The sequence below is a fragment of the Scatophagus argus genome, chromosome 5, assembly GCF_020382885.2.
Source record: "Scatophagus argus isolate fScaArg1 chromosome 5, fScaArg1.pri, whole genome shotgun sequence".
Classification (NCBI taxonomy): Eukaryota; Metazoa; Chordata; class Actinopteri; family Scatophagidae; genus Scatophagus; species Scatophagus argus.
In genome coordinates this window covers 1236436-1249026 of record NC_058497.1, presented here as the reverse complement: position 1 = coordinate 1249026, position 12591 = coordinate 1236436, and the positions used below count along the sequence as shown (strand labels likewise).

Here is a 12591-nt window from a genome sequence, read left to right as displayed (position 1 = left end):
TTAATGGTTAACTCCCAGGGAGTGATAATATGCGGGGGGGATTTTAACATCAGGTTGAACCCAGCACTAGATTCCTCAAGATCAATTACACAAAACCAGCCTCTGACTAGGAAGCTGAAAGCATTGATGAGGGAGTTGGGCATAATAGATGTATGGAGAGAATTTCACCCGACTAGTAGAGATTATACACACTATTCCCACCCGCACTCAGTTTACGCAAGGCTGGATTACTTCTTCGTCTTCAGCTCTGAGAAATTTAGGATCAGGGATTGTAACATAGCAACAATTGACCTCTCAGACCATAGCCCTATCTCTATGTCATTAGCGCTAGGAAGGAAAAAAAGGAAAACTGTATGGAAGCTGAATTCAAATATACTCAATGACTCAAAACTATTGGAGAAATTAAAGGAAGACATTAGAGAATATCTAGACTTGAACGACACAGGAGAAGTATCATCAGCAATTCTTTGGGATGCATTGAAGGCTGTAATGAGGGGGAAAATTATCTCTATTACTTCACATATGAAGAAAATTAAAGGACAGAAATTATCAGACCTACAGGAGAAATTAAAGAAGCTACAACTAGCTGACAGTAATAAAATAAACCCCAATTTGAAACAGGAAATTAAAAAACTCCAAAGCGAAATTGACGAAATATTTACACTAGAAACTCAAAAAAAGTGGGTCTTCTTGAAACAAAAGAATTATGAGGCAGGAAGTAAATCAGCAAAACTGCTAGCATATAGGCTAAGGAAGCAACAAATGGAAAATACAATTTACAAAATAAAGAATCCAAAAACAAAAATAGTTGAAAATACAATAGAGAAAATTCAAGAGAGCTTTGAAATATTTTACAAGGAGCTGTATTCTCAACCCCGGGCCTCAGATGAAATTCAAATAGATACATTTTTGAGTTCATTACGACTACCCAAACTCAGTAGTTTACAAAATGACAGTCTTACCCAACCAATTTCTGTAAAAGAATTAAATTTAGCCATCTCCAAATTGAAAGCCGGTAAGTCTCCAGGCACTGACGGCTTCACTTCAGAGTGGTATAAGGCCTTGAAGCCACAACTAACACCATTACTACTTAACACATTTAACCAGATCCTACAACAAGGAGAACTTCCACCCTCTTGGAGGGAGGCAATTATATCAGTCATTCCAAAAGAGCAAAAAGACAAACAAGAATGTGGTAACTACCGGCCTGTCAGTGTTCTTAACGTAGACTACAAGTTGTTTACATCAATCTTAGCACGCAGGCTAGAAATACTCTTACCTGATCTCATCCATCTAGATCAGACAGGATTCATTCGACACAGACAGACTCTGGACAACATAAGAAGAACTCTACATATACTAGAACAGATAAAGAAAGACAAGACACCAGCAGTAATTGTAGGTCTAGACGCAGAGAAAGCCTTTGACTCGGTTAGATGGCTGTTTCTATATAAGGTTTTGGCAAAATTTGGCTTTCAGGAGAGATTTATAAGAGTTATTCAGACCCTTTATGATAAGCCTACGGCAAGAATTAAAGTTAACGGGGATCTTTCTGACTCTTTTACTTTGGAGAGGGGAACGAGGCAGGGCTGCCCAATATCCCCCCTCCTTTTTGCCTTATTTATAGAACCCTTAGGACAATTAATTAGACAGAGTGACACTGTTGGAGGCGTTGAGGTGGCGGGAATTGAACAGAGGGCAATGCTTTTTGCAGATGATGTTTTGGTTCTTTTGGGGCAACCGGAGAGGTCCTTCTCGGGTTTGATGTCACTGTTGAACGAGTATGGGAATCTATCAGGATATAAGCTCAACATATTAAAGACACAGGTCATGACTTTGAACTTCACGGCACCAAAGAGCATGCAAGACAAATATAACCTGGACTGGGGAGCAGAATCATTAAAATATCTAGGAATAATGGTAACAAAAGACCTTTCAAAATTGTCTCAAGCAAATTATGGACCATTATCGTTGAAAATAAAATCAGACCTGCACCGATGGAATCTTATCCCTTTTCTAAATCTAAACTCGAGGATTAGCGCAATTAAAATGAACACTCTCCCAAAACTTTTATATATTTTTCGGACTTTACCAGTGGAAATAAATGACAATCAGTTTAGGGAGTGGGATAAATGGATATCTAGGTTTATTTGGCAAGGTAAAAAGCCCAGAATTCGATTTAACGTTCTACAATTGAGAAAAGAGAAAGGAGGAATGGCACTTCCTTGTTTAAAGAAATATTTTTATGCTGCACAGCTAATCCCTCTACTATATTGGTGCAATAGTGAGTATAAAGCTAGATGGAAGGAACTAGAATCTGAAATTAGTTTAGATTTACCTCTACAGGCTGTAATCGTAGATAGAGGCTTGATAGCCCAATTGGAAGAGAGAAATAACCCCTGGATTAATCTTACGTTAAAGATTTGGCAAAAAGTGGTTAAAACAAGCGAAATTCACAACATGCTCAGGCTCTTTAGATGGTGTGCTTATGATACAGAATTTATCCCCAATAGAGGGGATAAAAGATTTAAGTCCTGGATACAGAAAGGCCTTACAACCTACCTTTCATTCACACACAAAAACGCAATACAGAGTTTCCAATACTTGCGAGACAAACATGGCCTAGAACAGGGGGATTTCTTCAGGTACCTTCAGCTGCGACATTATTTCAACCAGAAGTGCAGGCCTACTGACTTCTCAAAAACAGAGTCGGAATTCTTCAGGATTTTAAGGTCGGCCCTCGGTTCGGTTCCCTCCAAATCAATCTCAAAATTGTATAATGCTCTGTTTCTGATTAAAAATGAAAATACCTTGTACATTAAGGAAAAATGGGAAAAGGAAGCAGGAATAGAAATTTCGGAGGAGGCGTGGGGGGAAATATGCAGCTTTCAGTGGTCCTCAACTAACTCTATGGAGTGGAGGGAACACTGCTGGAAAAATATAGTAAGATTTTTTAAGACCCCCCACCAGGAAAGATACAATAATGAAGGTTCAATCTGTTGGAGACAGTGTGGGTCAAGGGAGGCAAACCACTCACACATATTCTGGGAATGTCCTAAGCTGAGTTCATATTGGAAGGGTATCTATAAAATATTGTGCACAGTATTCAAAATTTATCTACCCATGGACATAGAGTCACTTTATTTGGGCCATATAGTGTGTTTGAAACAGAGGAGGGATATAAAGCTACTCCAGGCCCTTTTGGCGGCGAGTAAAAAATCAATCACCAGAAGGTGGCGAACTACAACTCCGCCTACCATACACGATTGGTATGGGGTAACCTTAGAAATATTTAAGATGGAAAAATTGACTTACTCTCTGAGGGCTCAAAAAGATAAATTCTACCAAATTTGGCAAAAATGGATTGATTTTGTAACCCCAACGAGAACAGATTTTGTATAACTTTGTATAACACCCGGTTTTAACAACTTTCCCTCTATAGTTGAGAAGAATGTAAAAATGTAAACTCCCTTCAGTTCAATTGTATATAGTTACTGTTTTTTGAAATAAGTGGGTGAATACGGATGAGCAGTGTCATCTTAATTATACGGACTGTAAGGCATTTAAGGACTGAGTCTTGACACTGGAAAACTGCGACATCTGGATGTTTTCTTTTTCTTTTTTCTTTCTTTCTTTTTAAATTTTCTTTTTATTACATATGTATAGGACTAAAACAAGGAAAATGGGCAGAGTGTGCTATGTAAAATGTCGAAAAGCTGTAAGTTTAATTGTGGTCTTTTTCCAAATAAAAAGATAATTACAAAAAAGAAAACATATGTATATGAAGATATCCTCATGTGCTCACAGTATTCAGAGCTGCAGAATGTCCACAGGGTCTAAATGGACACGGCAAGCCTTGCACATATTCTGGGGACGTAGACCCTTAACTTTTACTCAGATGTTCTTGTCTATTGTGAAAAGATTAAAGCACCTGTGCTTTTCTGTCTTTACTCATGTTTTCTCTAATTAACATGTCTTAGACACCCAGAAGGCTGATTCAGCGTCTCCTGTCCTCTCCCATAGTTCCCTTCAGTGTCTCTTGGCTCTTCGCCACCTCATGTAGTCATGTCCTTTACCTAAGAATGTCTGTAAATAATATTTTGTTCACAGTTCTCTGCTTTTAGGGGAGCTTTCTGGAATAAATGAACTGAAAGTCTAAAGGAGTTGGACAAATGATTTATATACTATACAGTTTTGTTATTGTAAGAGCTTTGCAAGGAGTGAAGCTGAAAATGTTTCTGTGACAATGTCTTCACACTAAATACAACATTGTGAAAAATATGGCCATTTTGCTTGGTTGAGGCTGCAGTACTTCTGTGCTTAGTTATTGCATGCACTGCCCCGATTTTCTGGCAGGGTTATCATCTGGCTCAATAGGGCATTTGGTGTGAAAGATGGATTAAGAATGAACCTTTTCAGTTTTTGACAATCCACCAAGGGAAGGTTTAATCTCCTGGGGAGCGTGATCACATTCAGTATTTAATGGCAGTGATGTCCCTGGATGACAGGTCAGAGGATCATTCTCTGTGAAAGTCAAGGCATTTTGACTAAATGTTTTCAAGATATACTCTAAATATACATGTAATTATGGTAAGGTGTGGAAAACCTGCTCTGAGTGGCTTTATGTAATAAAATGTATACTTTATGTGGAATGGAAGATGGAGATGGGAAAGATTTCCAAGTTGATGACTTGTGAGTATTCATATTATCATACATGTAAGACAGTTGTATGAGTGATAGCAGAGTTGGTTGTAAGGGGTCAGCGCTACAATACAGCCATGCAAGCAGCTGTGGGAGACTAAAGTCAGGCACAGTGCTTTGAGCTGAAAGGTCACCATGGTAACATGCGCATAATGATACAGCTAGCATACTGATGTTTACAATGTATAATGTTTACCATGTTCAGCATTTAATGTGTCAGTATGCTGACATTTGCTAATTAGCACTAAACACAAAGCACAGGGGAGCTTGTTGACCGTGTTATTACTTTCACAAGAAATTATTCATAAAGCAAAGTGTTACTCAGATAAAACTAGATGAAAAGCCATGGTATTACCAAAGTTATTACGTTTCATCTCAAGAGGAATATGGGAATATAGGAAAATATTAATCTCACTCAACATATCATATAATCAAAGTTCATGTGATTCATCCTGTGAGGACCATGAATGTCTATCAAATTGCAACTTTTGCATCCAAAAGTTCAAACAGTTCAGTCTGTCACTTCCGTATTAGTAAGTTTCAAGTCTGATATACTGGATCTTTCAGAAATGTTTTCCAGGCATAATTTGGATTTGGAAATACCATCAGAAAACTCAAACTGGTAATTATGGTAACTCACACAACTTCAGTGTAGTCTCATGTCAGAGTGTCTCCAACATCTTTAAGCTTTGCATGTTCTGTTCTATATTAAGTGTAATTATTATCTTTACCATTTCTGTTCGGTCCCCAGCTCCTCTGGAGCAGCAATATAGAAGCTCAGAGCCATATTAGAGAGGTTCACAGGGCTTCTCCCCCTCTTTCACTACGTGCATTTGTCATCAAAGCCTGATACAAGTGCTTTAAAGCAAGTACTGGGGGGTTGCCATGGCTACAAAATCACCCTGTGGGCTTGGCCATCTATTGAGGTTTTCCATTCTCCTTCTCTGGTGAGATGAAAATCCACATGGTCAAACTGTCAGAGCCAGGCTTTCGTGACTTCAAAGCCAGGCAGAATCCACAGGAGCTCAGAGACCTTTGTCAGATGGCAATGTGTTGCATTCCTCAAGCCCTGTTGACATTCACAATTTGCCTCTTAGACCTTAGCAACAAGGATGCTGCTTTTTGAAAATAGATGGTCTCTCATCTCGCTACTAGGCTTGAACACATGAAGCCATTACGCAGTGAAAGGACAAATCTCCCTTAATTTGGTATTTGGTCCCTGTTTGCTAAGGTAAATAGAGGCTCAGTGACGGGCATCTCAACAGTTTTGCTCTTCTTTTATGTATTCACTCATGTGGGGCCCAAACTCATCACCTGATTCAGACACAGGCCCAGAGATATAGGTTATTTATAGGCTTAGATTTGTTCACATTAGGACTAACTGATTTATCTGACATAGTGTGATGACCTCTGTATGCTGACTGTGATGTTTTCTCTTCTCCAGGTCATGGCTTCAAGTTTGGACCAATAATTGGCAAGCTTCTGTGTGAACTCAGCCTGGGAGAAAAGCCCTCCTATGATCTTTCACCTTTCCGAATTAGACGCTTCCAGGCAAAGACCAAATCTGCTTTATAGAGCTATGACTGGATACTCAGAATCTGCTGATCACAAGGAAGTATTCATTAATTGCAGCTGCAGTATCATTTGAAATTGTCATGATGATTTTGCCCAGAGTTGTCGATTCTATCTGATTTAATTTTTTCTTTTGAATGTAAACTCACACTCATACGCTAGCAAGAAACAGCAGGTTTTGACACTGATGCCCTCCCCTTCCTCAGCTTTCAAATGTTAGCTTGAAAGATTTGAGCTTGGAGGAAGGTAATTTTATTATTGTTATTGTTCATTTCAGAATTTGTCAGTTGGTGCTTAAAAACTGTATTCAAAGTTACATTCCATTACACCAAATGAGACAGCGAGGCAGACAGCAGCTACAGAATGAATGGAGAGACGGAATGGCATTAGTTCAAACATAATGTGAATCACAGAAATAAACCATTAATTTCTTATTGGTTCACAGAGGTTACATTCTAACACACAAAAACAATCCCATGGGAATGTGCCACATTGCTAGATTTTGTGTGAATTCAGTCAAAGCACATGCTTGATGCTGTCCACTGTGTGTAGCTCAGCCCCATGTTCAAACAAACACAGACCTGCAGCTCAAGTCACTAAGGCATAGAAGAGCAAGGAGGTTTATACTGGGAATATCAACGACAGAAACTTACATCAGGTTACATGGGGAAAAGTTTGTAGAAAGCCTTGGGAATATAGCATTTTTATGGTTAAATATGTATAGTTGAACAACTTTGAATGTGTGCATTTGAATAAGGAACACTACTGGGAAGCTATGGAATGATGTAAAAATGCAAAAATAATAATAAAATAAATAATAATGGGCTGGCCATTGTTAACACAATCAGCACGTGGTTGGTCTGCTGTTTGTTGTAGTCAGTGTGTGTTGCTACTTCTGTGTGTTCTCTGTGTTCTAATCAGCTGGGTAGCATTCAAGTATCATGAACCATTCAGTGTATTTACATGCCTGGTTTCTTGTGCTCATGTACATGTAATGAATTACTGAAGTTGACATGTACCCTTAAGAGTGGTGAACATCACTATTGATTGAATGCTTCATCTAACCCACATTATACAAAATAATGATAAACCAGGAATAAACTCAAGGCAAGGCATAACCTTGATTTTGAGCAGAGAATTGGGGAGTCAACGCAAGGCATAGCTCAAGGCATACCTTGATTTTGAGCGGGAAATTGGAAACTAGATTTTAAGATTGTTGTGCAATTGCATACATCGGTAATAAATAGTAATAAAAAATGCTATAATCTTATTAGCTTGTGTGATTTCACGCATCAGTAAATCTCTCTCTCGCTGCCCTTCCAGCACTCACCATTTTACCGACTAAGTCGATGGTTAAAAAGACATCAGCCATTGAACCATTTGTCTGTGTGAAGCCAGCTGCATGCTTAGGCTTCAGAGGTGGCCTATCGCCTGGATCTATTTCCCAGTGTACTGGTAAACATTTTAATCACTAATCAGGCGGCCTATTACAATGCATGCCAACCAAGGCCATCAGCGGGAATGGAAAAATTATGCAGTGAAACAGCAGAGATCAGTGAGCCATTTGCTCTCTTGCCTCTAAGTGACTTCAGATGGATAGCAAAGGGCCATTATGCAAATTACAAGAATTAGAAGTACATTAAACATGCAAATGAAAATATCTAACCACAAATAATCATCAAGCAGGGCCAACTGTAACACCTCAGTGGAACACTGTCGAGCTTGTAAAGTCCCACAAGCCTTTAAAAAAAAGGCCAACTCTTTTCAGCTACACATGAACAGTAATTTGGGATACAAGCATTAGACACATGACTGAAGCTCAGTCAGTTCAGGTGCATAATTGGTGATGGCATCCAGTCCACACATTCATATTCACAGTCCAGAGTTCATATTGCTAGTAGATAGATAGATAGATAGATAGATAGATAGAACAGATATAGTCTAGACTATACTCTGTAGTCTACAAAGAAAACTAACATTCCCCCATGAGCAAAAACTTGACAGTGGCAAGGAAAAACTTCCTTTTAGAAGGAACCCAACAAAACCCCCAAAGACTCCAGGGAAGAAGCCAAGTTAGTAACATGCATTAATGGCACATGAATATGAGAGAGTTGGAGGAGGGGAGGGAAGCTCAGTGCGTCATGGGAGATCCTCTGGCAGTCTAAGCTAGCCTTGGCCAGCTCTAACTATAAGCTTTATCAAAAAGGTTAATTAAAAAGTTTTAAGTCTACTCAAAGATAGAGAGGGTGTCTGTCTCCTACACCAAAATCGGAAGATGATTCCACAGGAAAGGTACTTGATAACTAAAGGCTCTGGGTCCCTTTCTACTGTAGACTCTCGGCTGCCTCTGTGCTGTGATGAGCTCTAAAACCAGACTAGAAATCCTCAAAATAAACTATTACTATGTAGAAAGTTGCGTAGTTGATTTGCGACTGGTTTCTCAAGGATCTTAGGGAGAAAGTTAAGGTTAGATATCGATCTATAGTTGCCCAAAATGTCTGGATCACGAGTAGGCTTTTTAATGAGAGGTTTGATTGCACCTGCTTGAAAGGACTGAAGTACACAGCCGGTATTAGAGATAGATTGATCATATCTACTTGGGAAGTAAAGGTAAAATTTTATTGAGCAGCTTCATTACGATGGGGTCTGAGAGGCATGTTGTTGGTTTGGATGAAAAGATCAAAGTGTAGTTGGTGAAGGTCAGGTTGTGGCTAATGAATAACATTTTGTCTTTTAAAAAGGTCAATAACTCCTTACTACTGAGGGTTGTAGGAATACAAGGCTCGATAGCACTGTGGCTCTCTGTCAGCCTGGTTGCAGGTGCTGAAAAGAAACCTGAGGTTGTTCTCATTTTCCTCATTTAATGCTGCGTAACAGGTTGTTCTGGCTATATGATATGTATTTAAGAGTTCATTATTTTGGTTTTCTAGGCCTGCAGACTCTTCATTAACAGTGTTTACAGCAGCAACAGGCAGATGTTTTCAGTGAAAAAGCGCTGATGAAAGCTCCCACTGCTCACGACCTGCCTAGCAGCAAACAGACAGAAACTAAACTTACTCATCTGTACATACCATACCATAGTTTGGGTACACCAGCCTAAGATTCTAATAGAAAATGATTTTGTTGACATTGCCTTTATTGCTTTAAACCCCTTTTCCTTTTTTATAAATAAGGAGTCTGAATTATATTGGTTTTATCTATATTAAAACATTAATACAATAGCTATAATATACAATAGTTACAATATAAACTTCTGAACAATAGTTAAGTTCCCAATTAAAGTAAAATTCCAAAATGGCTTTCTTTTTTATTTGTGATTGGTTTAAATCACATATATCATAATGATATTGGCCGTAGCCAGACTTTTCTCTGGTGCTGAAACAGCGCTGTGAAGACCACCGAAACCCACAAAGACAAGATGCTGCAGCTAAAAGTACAAACTTTTCAGTAACACTTCATTTATAAGGAAGTGCATAAGACTGACATGACACCTGGCCAGCTGTATTTGGTCCAATCCGGGTGTATGCTCTTCACCTCCCTTTCAGCTAAAAAAGTAACTCAATTTTAATTCAATTCAATTTTATTTAAAGTGCCAATTCAGTTATCTCAAGACACTTCACAGGTGTGTAAACACCTCCTTTTAACCTCCTTTTAACAGACAGAAACCTCGAGCAGAACCAGACTCAGTGTAGACGGCCTTCTGCTGCGACCGGCTGGGAGGGTGAGGGGGGGGGGAGAAAGAGAAAGGAGAGGGAGAGATGATTATAGAGAGAAAGGTGCAGAGCAAGAGCAGCAATAGGCAGGGCCAAAGAGGGCTCAGGATCCAGCAGCAGTACCAGGCCTCAGGAGTGCGGGGTAGGAGATTCTGGATCCAGCAACATGCTCTGGAAGTGCTGAGAAAAGATGGAGCACAAGAGCTCCGGGGGAGAGGGCGAGTTAGTGCTGTACCGGTGATGGGACATGATGAGTCAGTCCCCCTGCTCTGAAAGCTCAGTGTCTAAGGATCTCCCCCAGCAATCTAAACCTATAGCAGCATAACTAGGGGTTGGTCCAGCCAGAGCCTGAACAGTCCTAACTATAGGCTTTGTCAAAAAGAAGGATTTTAAGTCGACTCTTAAATATAGAGAGGGTGTCTGCCACCCGGACTGATGCTGGTAATTGGTTCCACAGCAGAGGAGCTTTATAACTTAAGGCCCTGGCTCCATATCTACATTTGGAGATTCATGGTATTACATGGTTAGGAGGAGGATCTTAAATTCTACACTAAATTTTACTGGAAGCCAATGTAGAGAGGCCAACACAGGAGAAATGTGGTCACGCCTCTTAGTCTTAGTCAGAACATGAGCTGCAGAGTTCTGAATGAGCTGCAGAGTTCTGGGGGACTTTTTAGAGCATCCTGACTAAAGAAGGTTATAGTAATCCAGCTTGGAGGTAAAAAGGCAGTTTTTTCCTCGCCACTGTCGCCAAGTGCTTGCTCAAGGGGAATGTTGGGTTCTCTTCATTACAATTCAATTAAAGTTAGAGCTTGGTCTAGACCTGCTCTAATTGGAAAGTGTCATGAGATAACTTTTGTTGTGAATTGGCGCTATATAAATAAACTGAATTAAACTGAATTGAATTGATTTTTGCTATGTTACAAAGGTGGAAGTAGGCAGTCCTCAAGATTTGTTTTTGGTGCGTGTTAAAGGACAAGTCCTGATCAATGCTCACATCTTTATAATGGTGCTATAGGCAGGAGCTAGTCCATTATGAAAGGCTATATCATTAGCTAAAGATTGTCTGAGATGTTTTGGACCAACTAGTAGAACAGTTTTGTCTAGTTCAATAGAAGAAAGTTGTGAGTCATCCAGAACTTACATGTGTGTTGCATGTGTGTTCAACTAAGCATGGGTTAAATGCAGTAGTCAAATTCAGTATGTAATTAAAATATATATACTGCCAATAAAAGTTGATTCTTCTTAACTTAAAGGATTCAAGGAGCTTCATTGTCATTTCACACATGTAGAAACATGAGGTGGAACGAAATTAGTTTCCCTGGTCCCGGTATAAGCCCAAAAAAAAAAACCCTACAATACCAATGCTATAAATATAGAAACAACACTATATAAATATACAAAACAACCAGAATTAAAAAAAATATATCTGAAACACAGGATTGTAGTTGTGTTAGCTGATTGCTTTCATCTGGCTTTATTGATAAATACAATTGGGTGTCGTCAGTATAACAGTGAATATTTATAGAGTGCTTTGTGATCATATTGCCTAGAGCTAGTTGCCTAGCATATAGATTGTGAATAGGATCAGGCCAAGCACAGAACCTTGTGGAACACCATGGCTAAACTTAGTGTGTATGGACAAGTTGTGATTTACATGTACAAAGTGATGTCTGTCTGATAGACAGGACTTGAACCAGCTTTAAGCAATTCCATTTATACTAATTTGATTTTCTAGTCTCTGTAAAAGAATCTGGTGGTCAACAGTATCAAATGCAACACTGAGATCCATAGCATAGCATTGTTTATATTTATATTTATTTGTTAGGCAATTGGGCTTATACTGGGACCGGGGAAACTAATTTCGTTCCACTCATGTTCTACGTGTGTGAAATGACAATAAAGCTCCTTGAATCCAGAAGGACAAGTACTGAGACACAGCCCTGATCAGAGGCCATTAACAGGTCGTTGCTAACTTTTACCAGTGCGGTCTCTGTGCTGTGATGTTCCCTAAAACCTGACTGAAAGACTTCAAATAGGTTGTTATTATGTACTCGCAGAGCTGGCTGGTGACGACTTTCTCCAAAGTTTTTGAAATAAAGACCAAGTTGGAGATAGGCCTATAGTTTGCTAAAAACCCTGGATCAAGAGCTGGCTTTTTTTTTTTTTTTTTAGCAGGGATTTGATTACAGTTTTTCTGAATTGCTGAAACACTAATTTCTGTTGTGTGAATCAGTTGCTCAGTTGTCTAACCTCATTCGCTGAATTGAGCATCATTTTGACAAAACTATAAACCATCTTCACCTAGTAAAACACTCTTTGCAGATCTCAGTCCTTCCTTTTACAAAACTCTAAACACATTATCATGCAATAAAACACAGTCACTGTGATGCACTTGTGATGCATAACAGTAACAACAAATGGCACAATATGAACACAAATAAAACACAGCGATTCAAAATTAATCACACTTGTTTCTCATCATGTCATGACAACATGACAACCAATATAAGCCAGTTTGGAGTGCAAGCAGGTTGGTCCTGCAAGCTCACGACAGCAAGGATCAGAGACACAGAGGACGACTGCATGTAAGAGGAGGTAGAGG

The 12591-nt window shown here is 39.2% G+C and overlaps 1 protein-coding gene across 1 annotated transcript in view; it reads left to right on the top strand.

Moving 5' to 3' along the window:
• Positions 1 to 7120, top strand: part of pipox (pipecolic acid oxidase) — a 48889-nt gene extending 41769 nt beyond the window's left edge. The window contains exon 8 of the mRNA XM_046388110.1: positions 6146 to 7120. Coding sequence (XP_046244066.1) covers positions 6146 to 6276 — 131 coding nt within the window. The 3' untranslated portion in view covers positions 6277 to 7120. The remainder of the gene's footprint in view (positions 1 to 6145) is intronic.
• Positions 7121 to 12591: the final 5471 nt, after the last annotated feature.